The sequence below is a fragment of the Erinaceus europaeus genome, chromosome 14, assembly GCF_950295315.1.
Source record: "Erinaceus europaeus chromosome 14, mEriEur2.1, whole genome shotgun sequence".
NCBI classification, from domain to species: Eukaryota; Metazoa; Chordata; class Mammalia; order Eulipotyphla; family Erinaceidae; genus Erinaceus; species Erinaceus europaeus.
Genome location: NC_080175.1, coordinates 81365828 through 81385144, shown reverse-complemented (window position 1 = coordinate 81385144; position 19317 = coordinate 81365828). Strand labels below are relative to the sequence as shown.

The window sequence follows — 19317 nt, the reverse complement described above, 5'->3', positions numbered from 1 at the left end:
TGTGCTGCTATGAATATAGATGTACACATATCTTTTTGGTTGGCCGGTGCGCCGCTATGTTCCATCGCTGGGGATCCAGAGACGACCCGAACTGCCCCTGCGGCTACAGACAATGACCCACACATAGTCAATGACTGCCACCTCTCCAGATTCAAAGGAGGTCTCGAAACTTTACATCAGGCTCAACCTGACGCTGTTGACTGGCTATGGAAGAAGGGCAATGCTAGAAGAAGAATGGAATCCTTGGGGAAATAAATCTTAGTCACCAAATTGCAGTTATATCCAAATTTAGGGAATTTTAAGAGCAGACGGTTGAGATTTCTGAGTGTTAGATTTGAAGCATCTTCCTATGACAGGTTCTTCTGGTTTGTGTTATTTCTGGTGCCACTGGGCATTCAACACAGTTTACTCAGGCATAATCATTGTGGGGATCTCTCTGAAGTTGATATCCAGCTTTCCTGGCTTCATAAAGGTTGAGCACCCATGTTATAATGTTCAAGGACCTGAGTTCAAGACTCAAGTTGTCACCTGTGAGGGTGGGGGGGGAGCTTTGTAAGTGGTGAAACAGTGTCACAGGTGTCTGTCTCTTTCCCTGTCACCCCCTTCACTCTCAATTTCTAGCTGTCTCTTTACAATAAATAAATAAGGATAATAAAAAATATTTAAAAACCTGCAATTTACAAGGAACTTCACTCAATTTTGTATTATATATTTTAGCATAATGACCTGAATTGACCAGTAGTAATATTATATCAGAACATACAGACTTTTAAAGAATTTCATAAATTAGTTTCTACCCTCTGCAAGGAGAAAGAAAAAACTATGGGATGTTTTAGGTGTTCTGTCAAGTGTTTTTATATTTATTTTTCTTTTAATCAAAAGATGTATTATCTTTCTGAAGAAATTTTCTATCTGGCGTGTTCTATCATAGTTATTTAAAAGGTCAAAACATGTAAACAGATTACAGTGAAGCAATACTTTATTGCACACCTAGCCAATGTGACAAACATTTCAAAAGCAGACATAAAAACTTGCATTGTTGCAAACAAAACTTTGTTTCAACAACAAGAAAGTAATAAACATAAAAATTATTTTGATAACACACAATATTTGTGCTTTAGGTTGATTTTAAAAATACAAATAGAAATCTCCTATGGTTAAGCTGGATAACATCAAATCAAATAGATTTTTTTAAAGAATTTTTTAAAATTAAACTATCAATGGCTTAATTATGTGAAACTAAAAACAAAACTTTAATTTCTTTCACCTGCTAAAAGGATGAAAGTACTCTTCAGTATAACATATATATATATATATATATATATATATGTGTATATATATACATATATATATATATATATATCTTGCAGGTTTCATGATGGTAAAAAAAGACTGACAGAAAGATAAATAATTAGACTTATACTCAGCCATAATACATTTTAGAAGATACTTTCTGCAAAGGGACTATTTTACCCTTTTGCAAGTCACTGGTCATTTTGAGAAATATACATATACATGATGTGTACATAAGTTAAGGAGATTAATAGTCTACTTGAAGTATACTCATGAAACCTCTAAGACTTTCAAGTGCACTTAGATAGTGAGGGAAAAATATTGTACTGCAGACTTGTACACGTAGACAAGTTGCATTTCTAATGTGTAGAAAATGAAGTCTGAGACATTCACCGGCTGCCTATAGACTGGTATAGGGACAATATTCACTGAATTATTTCAACTATGAAGTGAATCAAATATAAAAACTCAGACGGACTAGTCACAATATTTAAAATGTGTAAGTTATCTAAGAACACTACATAAGAAAATGATTTCAATTGACTTATGTAGCAAAGTATCCATCCCAGTGATAATGTAATGAGAGGTTTTTAATTTAATTTTAAAATGTACTGTCTGAAATTTCCCACAATTTAAGTCACATATGATTTATAGCCACACATTTTCAAGTATTTCTACTTGCTATGTGTTAGTTTCACTTAAGCATAATTTTAATTTTTCTTGTTTGTAAAGACAACTCCCTCTTCATGTAGATGATTTTTTCTCTTCAGCCTATTCAACTGTCCTTTTAAAAGTGTAACATATTCTCCTTGAAATTTACCATAGGTTTAGATTGTGTTGGCCTTAATATGCAGTAGGAATTACTTAAATAAAAAAATTAACTTTTCTTAGCAACTTTTATTTATTTATTTACTTTTGGCTTTTTAATTTCTTTATTGGGGGATTAATATTTTATAGTCGACAGTAAATACAAATACATGCAAAACATTTATCAATTTTCCACACAATACAACCCCCACAAGTGAGTACATCCTAAAAGTTCTCATCACATGAAGAAAAAAATTGTAACTATGTGTAATGATGAATGTTAATTTATTGCAGTGATCAAAAACTTAATTTTCTAGTTCAGATAAACAAATGCAAAAGGTATTTTTTCATCAAAATATAGATATTATATAAACTTTAAATATTCTCTAGCAGTTTTTAAGAGTCACTACTTATTTATTGTCTATTTATTTTGATAATTATATCCTAAGTACTGACATAATCACTTTGTATAAATTAACTCCCTGAGTTCCCTACAACAACCTATTAATATTCTCTGATTAGTCTGCTAAACCAGAATTCAAAGACAAGAACTCTAACTCCAGATTGATGTTTATTTGTTTGTTTGCTTAATCCTACATTGTATATCTCTGTTAAACAGAACACTTTATGGTAACTAAAGATATATAGAGATAGATAGATGGATAGATATTACAGTTTAAGTTCCTTCTCAATTTGAACAATCAAGTGAATACAAAAAATCATTTTCTTCTTTTCAGCAAGTGAAAATACTAACCGATTTAAAGGTTTTGTTGATGTGTATATTATATACAAATACAGTATTTTAAGACAGAAATCTTACAAGAATTCCAGAACGCCAAATAAACGTGACTGACTAAAGAAACTGGCAGGTTTTAAACAATGGTTTTGATTGACTAGCTAGATTTGAGGCCCAATGGTCTGCTTAGTACTAAGCATGGACCGAGGAAACGTTAATAGAGAAATTCGCTCTCATTCAGGTAAAGAGAAATCACTCTCTGCATTGATATGTTTCCAGTAAATTTCCATGAAAATAAAATGTAATATTAATTTACAAATAAAGGAAAACAAAAATTGATTTTAGATTAAATAGTATAAATTCTATAATTAGTATATTTGAGACAAGTTACTCTATAGGTGATTAGCATGTTTTAAATGAAAATATATTAGCAAAAGACTTAAATTACAGTAACTACTTCTGACATCTTCAGTAAATGCCAAGAAACAGCTTTTATAGCAAGTTCATGGAAATGTTCAGATAAAATATTCATGAATTATCTACTAAAAGAAAAGCTTCTAATGGTCTTGTTGACAGAGAATGACCTTTGCTTCTATTGAAGCTCCCATCTTTGTTGTAACTTAGTGTTTAGATGCTCAGTTTAGATGAATAAAACATAGCATTTTTGTTCCTTGTGCTTTCTAGTATATGTGATAATTAATATAAAGAAATACTTTGAAGGTTTTTAAGAAATATATGGGTTAAAAAATTAAGAAATCAGGGGGCCAGGCAGTGGCACACTTGGTTAAGCGCACACATTACAGTGTGCAAGGACCCAGGTTCAAGTCCCTGGACCCCACCTGCAGGGGGAAAGCTTTACGAGTGGTGAGGCAGGACTGTGGGTGTCTCTCTGTCTCTTCCCCTCGCTGTCTCTCCCTCTCAATTTCTCTCTGTCTCAATCCAATAATAAATAAATAAAAATATTTTAAAAAAGAAAAAAATTAAGAAATCTTTTTAGATCAGTTTCCCAGCAAGAAATCTGTCATAGAAATTAGGATCCACCTTGACTTGGTCAAACACAGTAGTACTCAATTGATGTGCTCTTTCAAAGATCCACACTAGCCCTACAGTCAACTATCTGATGGCTCATAGAAAGAGGGATCGATGATCTACTTGTGTAAAACAAAAAAATCCCTTAATGAGAACTTAATAAATCAAATATACTACAATTTCTTTATCATGAAAATACAATTAGCAAGGAATCATGAACTGGATCATTTTCAGCCAAAAATGCCACAGACTCAATTTTGGTTCTGTAAACATTAGAAGAAATCATCAAGACACCTACTGTCATGATGTCAGAAACTGTACACTTAGATAAACTAGTGAAAATAGTTGTTATCCCCAACAATAATGGGGCAAAAATGAAACAGATTTTTTTTATTTATTGCCACTAGTCATTAATAGGGCTTCATGTCTGCATGAGCCCACCACTCTTGGCAGGTGTTTCCCCCCCCCTTAAGATAGAGAGAGAGAAAGATACACATCAAAAGAGAAGTGGAGATACTGTAGCACTGTGCCGACTCCCAGGAAGCTTCTCCCGTAGAAGTGCTCTTATGAGATAGCCAAGGATTTGAACCCAGGTACTTACATATAAAGTATGTGGCCCCTAAATCAATTTAAAATATCTTACAGTTATATTATATAAAAACATATATAGAATATCAAGTTATCTACTACAAAAATCTATAGAAACTAGCAGAATTTTACTGATTCAGATGTGTTAATTTGTGTCTAGTGAAAGTAAAAGCAAAATCTGAGGCAGAGTTGGGACAAGGATGGTGAAAATGGATATAAAATTGAAGCTGGTTGTGTCAGAGAAAGCTAAGTGCTTTCATAGCAAAGGAAATATTTGTTTTTCCCATTCAAGAATATATTGGATATAAGAGATACTACTCAAATATGTCACTGTACAGCAAAAATTAAGAGTCACTGCTAAAGGAAATAGAAAAAGACACAATGAATTGGAAAGATACCCCATGCTCATAGATAGGAAGAATTAACATTGTTTAAATAACCATTCTACACAGAGCCAAATTCAGATTTAATGCAATTCTTGTCAAGATTCCACCAACCATATTCAAAGGAATAAAAAAGAATCTGCACAAGTTTACCTGGAACTAGAAAATCCTAAGAATTGCCAGATCAATTCTAAGAAGAACAAGAATGGGAGCATCACACTTCCTGACTTCAAATTCACTTCACAGTTTTGTAATCAAAACTTCCTGGTACTGGAACCAAAATAGACACACAGGTAGTAGAATAGAAAAGAGATCCCAGCAATAACCCCTCACACATACAGACAACTAATATTTGAAAAGAGGCCAAAACATTAAATGACAAAAAAAAAAGTCTTTTCAACAAGTAATTCTGGGAAAATTGAGTTAAAACATGTATAAGAATTTGTTGGTGGGATCAGTGTACAGATACCTGTTGTAAAAAAAGAGAGGTTGAAAACTTGTGACAACAATTGCTCTGTCAATATTTATGTCTCTAGGAAAACAATTAAAAAAGAAAACTGGTCTTCTAAATATTACAAAATTTTTTACTGAGCATCTTAAGAGAAAAAATAATTTCTGTGCTAAAAAAACATGAAAAATGTAGTCATTTATTGGGTACAGTAAAATGAAACTTGAGTGCCAATGAACATGTTAAGATAAGCTGTTCTGGGGGTCCTGGCGGTAGTGAAGCAGGTTAAGCGCACAAGGACTTGAGTAAGGATGCCAGTTCAGGCCCTTGGCTCCCCATCTGTGGGTGTGTATGGGGGGTCGCTTCATAAGCGGTAAAGGAGGTCTACAGGTATCTATCTTTATCTCCCCCTCTCTGTCTTTCCTTCCTCTCTTGATTTCTCTCTGCCCTATCCAATGGCAACAATAGCAAAATGGGGGAAATGGCCTCCAGGAACGGTGGATTCTTAGTGCAGGCAGCCACTGAGCCCCAGCAATAACCCTGGAGGTGAATAAAAAAGGATAAGCTGCTCCCAGGTGAGCTACCTCCAGGGCCCCATAAATGTTTGCCTTTAAGTGCCAACCTCCTTTAGAAAAGTCACAAGTTTTTCCAGTATTTTTAATAATAATATCATGTATTTTTTTGTTGTTGCTAGGGTTTTAACACTCTGAGCCAGATTTTCTAGATACTAAGAAAGAGACAGAGGGATAGAGAGAAACATACCATAGCATTCAAGCTTCCACGGTGCAGTTGAGAAAGTAGGAAAGTGGGTGTACATGACCTTACCCAGATGAGCTGTCTTGCCAAACCTCCAGTGTTGTTTGACATAGCAAATAAGTGACTCAATTTTTTTGGGTTTTTAAGGAGCACACAAAATATTCTTTTCGTTCTTGAGATATCCAGTAAACAAGTTTTAATACCCATAAGATTGATTTTATAGCATTTCTAGTTTTTTTTTTTTTTAATTTTTTATTTAAGAAAGGATTAGTGAACAAAAGCATAAGGTAGGAGGGGTACAACTCCACACAATTCCCAACACCCAATCCCCATAACCCACCCCCTCCCATGGTAGCTTTCCCATTCTCTATAAACTACTGCAAAATATATACCTGAAAGCATTTCTTGTTTTAAGATAATTTTTGAAGCCAAAAATTACTCAAGAATTTTGCATCATATATAAATATAAATTTGTGACAAAATACAGGGAAAAATTAAATTCTGTGATTCTTAAATAATCTACAAGTCCCTGTGTGTTATTTCAAGATCGTATCTTATAAATTCATGTTTCATTTTCAATGAAACGAATCCAATTACAAGGAAGACTAAGGCAAGTATAAACCTATGGGACTACATCAAATTAAAAAGCTTCTTCACAGCAAAAGAAACCACTACCCAAACCAAGAGACCCCTCACAGAATGGGAGAAGATCTTTACATGCCATACATCAGATAAGAGTTTAATAACCAACATATATAAAGAGCTTGCCAGACTCAACAACAAGATAACAAATAACCCCATCCAAAAATGGGGGGAGGACTTGGACAGAATATTCACCACAGAAGAGATACAAAAGGCCGAGAAACACATGAAAAAATGCTCCAAGTCTCTAATTGTCAGAGAAATGCAAATCAAGACAACAATGAGATATCACTTCACTCCTGTGAGAATGTCATACATCAGAAAAGGTAACAGCAGCAAATGCTGGAGAGGGTGTGGGGTCAAAGGAACCCTCCTGCACTGCTGGTGGGAATGTCAATTGATCCAACCTCTGTGGAGAACAGTCTGGAGAACTCTCAGAAGGCTAGAAATGGACCTACCCTATGACCCTGCAATTCCCCTCCTGGGGATATATCCTAAGGAACCCAACACATCCATCCAAAAAGATCTGTGTACACATATGTTCTTGGCAGCACAATGTGCATTAGCAGTTTTAATTTTATTTATAAAAGCAATCTTAAGAAAAATAAAATGAGCTAATAGTAAAATAGTTATTCTCTTTGAATTAGAATGATATTCCTTTAAAAGTAATTTTTTAAATTATTGATTATACAGGCTTTATAATGTAATTTTAAAAGTCAATAATTATTTAACAATTGTAATTATTTCAGGAGTGCTTCTGTCTCTATGCTAATTATCAACAGCATGTGCTAGTTGATAAATATATACAGAGATAGGATCCACCATTCAATTTTATTTAGAGCAAAAAATAATTTTGTTCATGCTAGAAGAATTCAGTCCCAAGTTTGGAATCTGTATTTAAATTGCATACGCAATAAAGACAATATTCTGTGAATATACCTGAGCTGCTACTGTATTTCTACTGTTTGTCTAATATTCACAGGTAAAGCAGTGTAGTGGAGCTAGTATTAGGAATAACTCTTACACTGTTACAATGTTAGGCACATTTTCTTTCACACCACTGGTTCTCTTTGGTACTTTAGCTTTCTATTTTTTAAATATCACAAGTCTTTCAAAATCTCCTCAGGGAATTTTCCTTTATCTTATTCAACATCCCTGCATGGATATCAGGCAAAATATTGATTACTAAAGTAGTTTGTAATCAGAATTAATTCAAAAGTATCCCTTACTCAACTTTTAGGTATTACCATCTTTTTACTTCTACTAACAAGGGTTATATTTTGCTTGGAAGACAAAATATTAAAGAGAGGATTACATAGACTTGTTCCTACTGACTAATGCTTAGTTATTTTCTTTCTTTTCAGCACCTTCTCTGATAGGTACAGTAAGGAAGGACTGGGCATCTCAAAATAGCATTGCCCTATCTTGGCAAGCACCTGCTTTCTCCAATGGAGCAATACTGGACTACGAGATCAAGTACTATGAGAAAGTAGGTCTTCTTTGAAACTTCCTTTTAGAAATTATATATATATTTATGTGGTATATATTGAGCCTAACTTTACACCTACTAAGACTTGGAATATTCTCTAATTTGAAGTTGTGCTTATAATTTTAAAATTGTCGTGGTTTATGTTATGTAAGTAGGAGACACAATTGTTCCTCCCTATTGTGGCATATTCAGGGAGTTTTACAATATTATTAGTAGTATTAACTTCACCCACTTAAAGTTTAGTTAGCATATATTGTTTGTATACCCTAATTTGGAATAAATGATTAAAAATAATAATAATTGATATAACCCACAGAAAATTTGTGCTGATCAAATCTTTTGCCAATGAGTTTAAATTTACAGTCCAAGATATTTGAAAGAAATAATTGGAGAGATAAGTGGAGATAGCAAGATTTTTTTCATATTCAAGTAGCTATTTTATAAGTTACAAATCTAATTTTTGTTAATAAATCAGCTTTTCTGTAATTTATACTTTATTTTTATTAAAATTACTACTATAATTCCTCTAATTATATACCTCCTTCCTTGCTTTCATTCTATTTATAGTTTTCTTTTATGCCTTTCCCCTATAGTCTTCATCATTATTGCTACAGATATTATTGCAAACCACACAGGAAATATAGTAATGGGCTTCATTTTGACAATTCTCTTCTACTTTACTAATATAGGAAACAAAATAAATTAGTAAGCATAATATATAATGTCCTAAAAAATGAGTAAATGTTTGCAGTTCTGTAATTTCTAGAAACAAAAGAACATCATTTAGATTTCCATTGAGGAAGTATAGGTCATAAAGAGAAATATCTATCTTTTCTCATTCTACTATTTCTGAGGAAATGTAAGTTTCAATAAGGGAGCAGTAATTTAGAATGGTTCATATCTATTTCTGACTCTCCAGTAATTTTAGAATTATATAGTTAGTGAAAACTGTTACTAACTGACATGGGTAAATTCATAGTCTACAAAAAGATGTATAATGTCTACTGAGTTTCAACTGGTTTACAGATTCTACATCAGTGAGACCAGCATGCGCTCAGAAAAACTGCTGCTCTGTTTTTTCACCCTGTATCGTCATGTATGTTGTTATGCACATATTTTGATCACCAGTTTAAACATATTCATATATTGAGAATTCTACTTTGAAATGCACATATATGTATAAACAACTTCTCAGAATTAAACTATTTGTTTTTGTAAAAACTATGGTTCATAACCCAAAGTAATTGAATTTAGAGTCATTTGTTAATGATCCATATATTAATAACAATTTACACTATTTCCTTAAAAATAAAATTACATTTATTCAAACAAAAAATTGAAAATATGAAATTTTGGCAGGTACTGACATAACACCTATGCTTTAATGATGGATAAATAATGTTATAAAGGAGGTTACTTTATTAAAAACAAAAGCCAGTGTCCTCATGCTAAGGTATTAAGTATGGATTTGAAGAAAAGAAATGTTAATCATGTTCTGATTCTGATTCTCATTATAGTTGTACCAGGAAAGAATAATCTTTCCATGTCTCAGACTTCATATTTACAAAATGAAAAAAAAAAAAAGATATCAATCCTTCTACTGGGTTGTGAAGGTTAATTGTAAGGAGACTGAGGATGAAAAGAACACTAATTCAGTACTGAGTATCATTTCAGAAGCAATAGAGAACTCTTTGGCATACAATACACAACTTACAGTCAGAACACAATGGAATGGTTATTGAGTACAACTAAGTAAATCCATTATATTTTCAAACATAAATACCTAATATATAGAATATCAGTCTTTTGGATAAATCATAAAATGACAATATTAAAAATTTCCCCTCCTGTGACTTCTTTCTTTGTTTTTTAACAATTTTATTTGTTTTTAATAGTTTGTTATAAGATTATAAGGTTTTTAGTAGTTTGTTACAAGATCATAAGGTTGCGTTACACCCACTACCAAAGTTTCAAATTCCTACTCTCCAACTTCCCAAAGAGAACCATCATAATTCTCACAAGTCTTACAATTTGTTTCCTTCTGTTTTGTTTGGATATTTCTTTTCTTTTCTTTTTTCCTTCTTTGGTAAGTTCATGTAAACCAGATCTTTAGAGTCCACTTACGAGTGAACCAGCTAGTAGTTGTTTTTCATCTCTGATTTTGCTAAGCATAATTACCTCCAGTTCCATCCACTTTGTCCCAAAGGGCACTATATCATCTTTTCTGATCACAGAGTAGTATTCCATGGAATATGTATTCCAAAACTTCTTTTTTTTTCCTGATTTTTTTTATTGGGGAATTAATGTTTTACATTCAACAGTAAGTACAATAGTTTGCACATGTATAACATTCCCCAGTTTCCCATATAACAATACAACCCCCACTAGGTCCTCTGAATCTTTCTTGGACCTGTATTCTCCCCACCCACCCACCCCAGAGTCTTTTACTTTAGTGCGATATGCCAATTCCATTTAAGGTTCTACTTGTGTTTTCTTTCTGATCTTGTTTTTCAACTTCTGCCTGAGAGTGAGAGAATCCCATATTCATCCTTCTGTTTCTGACTTATTTCACTCAACATGATTTTTTCAAGGTCCATCCAAGATCGGCTGAAAACGGTGAAGTCACCATTTTTTACAGCTGAGTAGTATTCCATTGTGTATATAGACCACAACTTGCTCAGCCACTCATCTGTTGTTGGACACCTGGGTTGCTTCCAGGTTTTGGCTATTACAAATGGTGCTGCCAAGAACATATGTGTACACAGATCTTTTTGGATGGATATGTTGGGTTCTTTAGGATATATCCCCAGGAGAGGAATTGCAGGGTTATAGGGTAGGTCCATTTCTAGCCTTCTGAGAGTTCTCCAGACTTCTCCACAGAGGTTGGACCAATTGACATTCCAGCAACAGTGTAGGAGGGTTCCTTTGACCCCACACCCTCTCCAGCATTTGCTGCTGCTTCCTTTTCTGATGTATGACATTCTCACAGGAGTGAAGTGGTATCTCATTGTTGTCTTTATTTGCATTTCTCTGACAATCAGAGACTTGGAGCATTTTTTCATGTGTTTCTCGGCCTTTTGTATCTCTTCTGTGGTGAATATTCTGTCCATGTCCTCCCCCCATTTTTGGATGGGGTTATTTGTTGTCTTGTTGTTGAGTTTGGCAAGCTCTTTTTATATGTTGGTTATTAAACTCTTGTCTGATGTATGGCATGTAAAGATCTTCTCCCATTCTGTGAGGGGTCTCTTGGTTTGGGTAGTGGTTTCTTTTGCTGTGAAGAAGCTTTTTAATTTGATGTAGTCCCATAGGTTTATACTTGTCTTAGTCTTCTTTGTAATTGGATTCGTTTCATTGAAGATGTCTTTAAAATTTATGCGGAAAAGAGTTCTGCCAATATTTTCTTCTAAATATTTGATAGTTTGTGGTCTGACATCCAAGTCCCCCACACCTATGGACATCTAATCTTTGACAAAGGGGCTCAGACTATTAAATGGGGAAAGCAGAGTCTCTTCAACAAATAGTGTTGGAAACAATGGGTTGAAACATGCAGAAGAATGAAACTGAATCACTGTATTTCACCAAATACAAAAGTAAATTCCAAGTGGACCAAAACTTCTTTAACTAGTCATTTATTGATAGGCATTTAGGCTGCTTCCATTCTTTGGCTATTGTGAATAATGCAGCTATGAACATAGGGGTACATATGTCTCTTATAATTCATGGTTCAGCTATGAACATAGGGGTACATGTCTCTTATAATTCATGGCTCATAATTCATTGATAGGCATTTAGGCTGCTTCCATTCTTTGGCTATTGTGAATAATGCAGCTATGAACATAGGGGTACATATGTCTCTTATAATTCATGGTCCACTGGATAAATGCCTAGGAATGGTAGTGCTAGATCATAAGGTAATTCCATTTTTATTTGTTTAAGAACTCTCCATATGGTCTTCCAAGTTTGCATTCCCACCAGCAATGTAGACAAGCTCCCTTTTCTCCATAACCTCTGTAACACCTATCTTTTTCTGCTTTGCTCATGTCAGCTATTCTCTCAGGTGTGAGATAGTATCTCACTGTAGTTTTAATTTGCATTTCTGTAATTATCAGTGAAGTGGAGCGTTTATTCATGTGTCTGTGGACCATGTGTATCTCTTCTTTTGAAAACTGTTTATTTCTTTGGTCATTTTTTATTGGGTTATTTTTGCTATTTTATAGATCTGTATCTATTCTGATTTCGACTATATTCTTTCTCGTGATGACTTTTGGGTTTCTTTGTTTCTCTTTTTCTAATTGACTCTGTTGTGATGTTGGGTAGCTTACTTGAAGTCCTTGCTGTTTGTTAATATGGGCCTGGATCGATATAAATTTCCTTCTTAGGACAGCTTTTATTGCATCCTAGTGTCCAGTATTTGGTCTCTTCATTTTTCTTTGTTCTCCAAGTAATTTTCAATTTCTCTTTTTATTTCTTCAGTGACCCAGGTCATATTCAGAAATGTGTTTTCACTTTCCATAGTTTGGGTGTATTTCTTTGTTTCTTTTTGTGGTTTTTCTAACCTCACTACCTCATGGTCAGAAAAGATACCTTTTATGATTTCAATATTTACGTATCTATTAAGGTTGCCCAACACATGATCAGTCCTTGAGAATGTTCCATATGCACTTGAAAAGATTGTATATTCTCTTTAGGGGAGTGAAAGATTCTGAATATATCTGTTAGACTCAGCTCATCTATCACTTCATTTAAGGCCTCTATTTAATTGTTGATTCTTTATCCTGTTTATTGGTCTCTTGCTGAGAGTGCTGTGTTGAGGTCTCAAACTCATACAGTGTCCTGCTGTTGATTTCTCTCTTAAGATCATAAGTAACTTTTATTTTACACATTTGGGTGCATGCATATTAGAAGCATATATATTGACAATGGTTGTGTCTTCCTGTTGTATTGATTGATCTTCTGACCAACATGTTGTCTCCATATCTGCCCCTTTTATTTTCTTTGCCTGAAAGTCTCTTTTATCTGATATTAAAATAGCTGTTCTTGCCCTTTTGTTTGCATTGCTGGCTAGGAATACCTTATTCCAACCCATTTGTCTTTCTTTAGTATATGTGTTTCCGGGAGACACATAATATATGGGTCTTGCTTTTTAAACCATTCAATCAATCTGAATATTTTGACTGGCTAATTTAAGACATTCACATTTAGGGTGATTATTGATAAATATCATTTGTTTATAACCATTCTGGTGTTTGTTTTGAGGTTGCTTTATGTTCTTGATGACTCTTTTCCTATTTGTTCCTGTTTATTGTTTTATGTGGATGGTTTTCTGTAAGTTCTTACCTAGTGTATGTATTTTTCCTAGTCATCTTTGTGCTATATTTTGTTTTTTTGTTATCATGCATACTGTAACATACAATATCTACAGTAATCTTTTTTAAGTTGGTCTTGGTTTACCAAATTTGGACTATGTTACTCTATTTTGCTCTCCCCTTTCCTTTGTCTGGTTTTCCCTGTTGTTGTGTTCCTGGTTCTATTCTAATACTGACTATCTCATTAAAAGTTGGTTTGTGTCATTTTGGATTCAAGAATTTAGGTGTGCATTTACGTTCTTGGTTTTCTATATTTTGAACATTGCTCAGGTATGGAAAATTTTTCTGCTAAAATTTCTTTGAGTTCTCTCTCTTTCTCTCTCTCTCTCTCTTTCTCTTCTCTTTTCTTCTCTTCTTCAGGATTCCCAATAACTCTGATGTTCATCTTTCTAATGGAGTCTCCTATTTCAAAGAGAACTGCTTGATTTTTCTTAAACTTTTCCTCTCCAAAAATTTCAAATTCAGAGTGTGGTGTTTGTGTCTTTTAGTGTTAATATTATTTCCTCCACTTGATTAAATCTGCTTCCAAGGCCTGTTACCTCAGCCTGAACTGCAATCAAAATGCCCTTTAGGCCCTTCAGTTCTGTTCAGAAGCTTTGTTTTGTTTTTTCTTTGTCATTCTTTGGTAAAATGATCACTGAGTTCATTAATCTTAAATTTAGTTTCTTGAAATGACTTCACAGTGAGTTTTCTGAATTCTATCACTGTCGTTTTTTCTAGATCTGTACCTGTCTGTCTGGCCAGCTGGGTTTTTTGTCATTGCTGTCTATGTGTTTCTCAGTTTCCGAATTTAGTGTAGTTTTTATTATTGTGCCAGCAGGTGGCACTGTGACTAAGGTGTTTGATTTCCCTATTTGTATGTCTTGGGGAGAGATTTTATCCTGAGTCACCAAGCCAGTCAGTGTCCTGGATGTCAATATAGCATCTCCCTGCTGCTGATACAGCCTCTGTGGGACAACAGCATTGGGAACTCAAGAAGTCACAGTAGTAAATTTCTGAGATGTTAGGTGACTGTTTTTTTTCTAACAGTTCTTTGTTGCTTAAACTCTGACCTGGAAGTGGTACACCTCAGCTGACAATCTCCCAGTTTGGTGCCAACCATCCTTAAGCACTGGTTTTAGTCCTGAGAGTTGCTCTTCACCCCCATTTCCATTCACAAGCTACATATGTATGTACTAACCTGTGGCTTAGGTGGTTTTCTTTTTGTTTCTCTCCCTCTCTCTCTCTCTCTCTCTCTCTCTCTCTCTCTATATATATATATATATATATATATATATATATATACATACATATACATATATATACATATACATGTACAGCCTTTTAGTCCCAGGAATCTCTCCCTCACCCCCTTTCTGTCCACAATCCACACATTCTGTACTCACCTGTGGCTTGGTGAATTTCTAAAAAATGCTGGTTGTATATTGCTGAGTCTTTAGATGATTTTCATAGCTTTTCCTAGTTGACCAGAGTGAGCAAAGTGCAGCCGCTGCTACTCTGTAGTTATGCCTCCGGAAGTCCCCCCCTCATTCTAATGGTAAAATTTACATATTTGAATATAGCTCGAAGTATAGCTTGTATAGTATGCTATTTTTCCATGTGTATACCCAGGTTCAAGCATACTTTCTCCTCCCACTGCATTAAAGGAAGCTTCAGAACTGTGGTCTCTGCGACTCCCTTTCTCTGTCTTTGCTTTTTCTATCAAAACAAAGTGCATGTGTCTCTATGACATTGTTTCTCCATCAATAACTCATCCTCTATGAAATTACCTCTTAACAATAAAGGAAAGAAGTCCTTTAGACACCCTGTTTCTTCCTTTTCACAAGAAAGATTTGAATACAGATACACATCAGCTGAGAAAATGTACTGGTAATAAGTAGAATGTAAGTTCATGTAGGCAGAGCAGGATTTATTTTTCTTTCATTTCTCTAACACTGAAAAAGATAGATATAAAACAATAATAATACTTTATTGACAGTAATAGTTGACCAGCTATATAAAAGTGCTTTCCAGGATCTGGGTGGTAGTACAACGGATTAAGTGCCCATAGTACAAAGCTCAAGGACCCACACAAAGATACTGGTTTGAGCCCCCAACTCCCCACTTGCAGGGGGTGGTGAAGCAGATCTGTAGGTGTCTATCTTTCTCTCTCCCTTTCTATCTCCCCTCCTCTCTCAATTTCTCTCTGCCCTTTCCTATATATATATATATATATATACACACACACACATATATATGTATATATACATATGTGTATATATGTCGGGCTGAGCTTCACTGACGGGAGACAGACGACCAGGGACTCATGGTTGAGCTGTACGCAGTATCTCTTTATTCATGCAGGACGCAGCGCAATCTATACCAAGCTAAGCTAAACTAACAACTAACTAAAACGAACAATGTTGTCTTTATATATACTTCCCAAGTAGGGTGTGAACAGGATGTGATGCAGAGAGGGTGGAGAGAAAAGTGACTAGTGAAAATCAGGGTGTGACAAGGAGAGGGGGTGGAGCAGGTGAGAATTCTACCACTAAACCACCAATGCCCTGGAGGGAAGGTGGTGCTTTATGTAAATGTAAAAGTGATTTTTGTAAATAGACAGCAGTGGTTATGTAAATAGAATATAGTGGTTATGTAAATAGAATGCAGTGTTAAGCAGGGGGGATTTAAACCAAATGAAACAGAAGGGGTTTTTAAAAGCAGAATTAGAAGATACCAACATATATATACATATTTATTTTTTGAAAAAGTGGAAAAAATTGCCTCCAGAAGCAATGGATTCGTAGGGCAGGCACTGAGCCCTAGCGATAACTCTGGAGGCAAAAAACGCGATGTTTTCCAGAGGCTAAATAATTCCTGTAGATAACAATCTTTAGAGAGAAACATTGTTGCTCTTCCCACTTGTTTTTGTTCTTCCCATTTTACAGATAAGTAAACTAAGGCACAGGAAGCTAAGAAGTTGCCTAAAATCACATCCAGTCAGTGGTCATCAATGCTGGCCATAGTGTTTGTATCATAACTGGATAATTCAAGTTGTAACTTTCTGCTGATGCAGATTTCCTGAAACATTTCATTATTCTCTAAAGCCCATTATGCATCTGTAAAATGGCAGCAATAAAACACACCTAGCTCACCAGAGTGTTGTATAGCTTCACTAATTATGAACTGGTAGCTCATTTTGCAAACATAATCTCCCATAACAGTTCATTATTCTTACATCCAGTAGTAAAGACACAGTGGCTGGTGAAGTCATTTCCTTAAAATTATCTTGTTCATTTTCACCAGTCAGCAGTTTTTAGATTTTATTCAAGAAAACTCTCCATGAGAAAGGAAGCATTTCTCACATCCAGATGGCCAATAATTATATAAAATGCTGATTTAATGTAATTTTCATTTTCCCCCTCTAACTCACTGGTTATATAGCAAAATATCTATGAGTCCTATTTAATATATAATTTCATGTCCTAAGAAATATATTGTTAAAGAAAAAGGTAAAGATATTTGTGGGAAATATTTTTTATCACTCAGGGATGATTCAAATGAGTTTCTTTTGAGAGAATGTTTGATTCTTGCTGTCTTCTATGATAGTTACATACTATTCAACATCAAAGTTTTACAATAAGTCTTTTAACTTTTATCTTCTCTTACTCTGTTTTCTCAAGAAAATGGATTTTTCAGATGACAGTTCAATATATCTCTTTGGGTTAGTAAACCCAGGGATTCCCAGCAGCTCCTAAGAATACATAATCAGAGAGTCTGCCTCTTTATATAAAAATATGTGAACTAGCTATTAGAGACATAATCAAATAAATAAAACATTCCTTCAAGGTAGAGTACATTCCTCATTTTTTTCATTGTTTTTCATCATTTATGTGTTTGTTCAAGGGGACAGGAGAGTTTTCTCTTCTCTGAACAAATATCACTATGTTCAGAAACACATCTTCTTCATTAATTTGTGTTCTCTTCTGTGATGTCAGGATCAATTTCATGCTTCATGTAGCCTAAGTGTAGACTTGTATGTCAACCTATACATGCTTATTATACATGAACTAAGAAAAGTGTGAGACTAAGGAAAGTGCAAATGGATGACATGAGGTACTTCCAGAAATGCACAGAATGATTCAATTGACTAGATTTAATTGACTAGACTGGATTAAATTGACTAAAATGGGAATTTACTAAAATGGGAACAAGTTCATGGGAGAGTATAGCACTACCACTGCAAGTATTACACTTTGAATTTTAAGTTCCCTATGGCCTTAATTCTCCATTACCTTACATTACCAAGTATAGATAAAAGAAAAATAATCACAACATCTAAATAAATATACTTGTGAAGTTAGGGGGATAACATAATGGTTATGCAAAAAGACTTTCATGCTGAGAGTCCCAAATAACATGTGCAGTCCCCCATGCCACCTAACCAGAGCTGGGCATTGTTGTAGTCTCTCTCTCTCTCTCTCTCCCTCTCTCCCTCTCCCTCTGCTTCTCTCTCCCTCTCTCTCTCCATTTGTGTGTCTATGCACACACATACCTGTATCTCTCATTAAAATAAATCAAACAAAATATGTTTAAAACTTAAATAAATAACACTTGTGAACTTAAGTGAAATGTCATTTTTATAATTGACTAGGACCTCTGTAGGTGCTACATGATTTTTATAAGAACAGAAATACTAATCTAAAGTAAAAATGCTGTAAATATTGACCAATTCAGTTTCAGATATAACTGAATTTTTCTAATGGAATCAACAAACTGCTGGATTGAAAAGAAATTTGAAAGTCTTTTTCTTTATTTTTTCAAAGTTCTTATTTGTTGTAATGTGTAATACAGAAATTGAATATGAGCATTTGGTATTAATTAAAACAACAATACATGATAGAAAATAGACAGGGAGGAAATTTGACACAGACACTCATTATGGAAGTAGAGTAACTAATTTCCATGTTGTACAGCAAACTCTACACTCAGTAAAGACTATAGATTAGTGGGCCCAGCAATTCTCCACAGAATTTCTCCATAAGCAAACTTGAGATTGATAACAATACTGCAGTTGTCTCACCTGTATGATTTGAATATATCATACAAGAATAATTAGCATGTACTTGAAAATTACAAGTATCTATTGGTGACTGTAGTTTTAAATAACCTCTTATTTCATCCAAAAAAAAAATGCTGTCTTCTGATTAAAAGAATAACTTCATGCAGAAGTGTAGAACCTAGATTAAGTATGTCGGAATTTAGTATCTACATTAAAAGTGGGGAGGAAAGCATAAGTTGGTAGAACTAAATACTCTAAATATACTTGATTTAAAATTGAAGAATATCAAGGTGGTGAGATAGCTCACTTGGGTAGTGTGCTGATTTGCCATGTGCAATAACCAGGTTTGAGCACTGTCTGTATTGCACTGAAGGAAGCTGTGATGTGGTCTCTCTCTCTCCCTCTCCCTCTCCCTCTCCCTCTCCCTCTCCCTCTCCCTCTCCCTCTCTCTCCCTCCCTCCCTCCTTCTTTCTTTTTTTTATGTTTATATATTTTATTTTTTATTTTTTAATTTTTTATTTAAGAAAGGATTAATGAACAAAAACATAAGGTAGGAGGGGTACAACTCCACACAATTCCCACCACCCAATCTCCATAACCCACCCCCTCCCATGATAGCTTTCCCATTCTCTAGCCCTCTGGGAGCATGGACCCAGGGTCGTTGAGGGTTGCAGAAGGTAGAAGGTCTGGCTTCTGTAATTGCTTCCCCGCTGAACATGGGCGTTGACTGGTCGGTCCA

At 34.5% G+C, this 19317-nt stretch overlaps 1 protein-coding gene across 3 annotated transcripts in view; it reads left to right on the top strand.

The window, feature by feature from the left end:
- Nucleotides 1-19317, top strand: part of EPHA6 (EPH receptor A6) — an 818416-nt gene that overhangs the window by 382233 nt on the left and 416866 nt on the right. For all 3 annotated transcript variants that reach the window (XM_060172097.1, XM_060172096.1, XM_060172098.1), the window contains one exon: nucleotides 8047-8171. In XM_060172097.1, the coding sequence (XP_060028080.1) occupies nucleotides 8047-8171 (125 nt within the window). The remainder of the gene's footprint in view (nucleotides 1-8046; nucleotides 8172-19317) is intronic.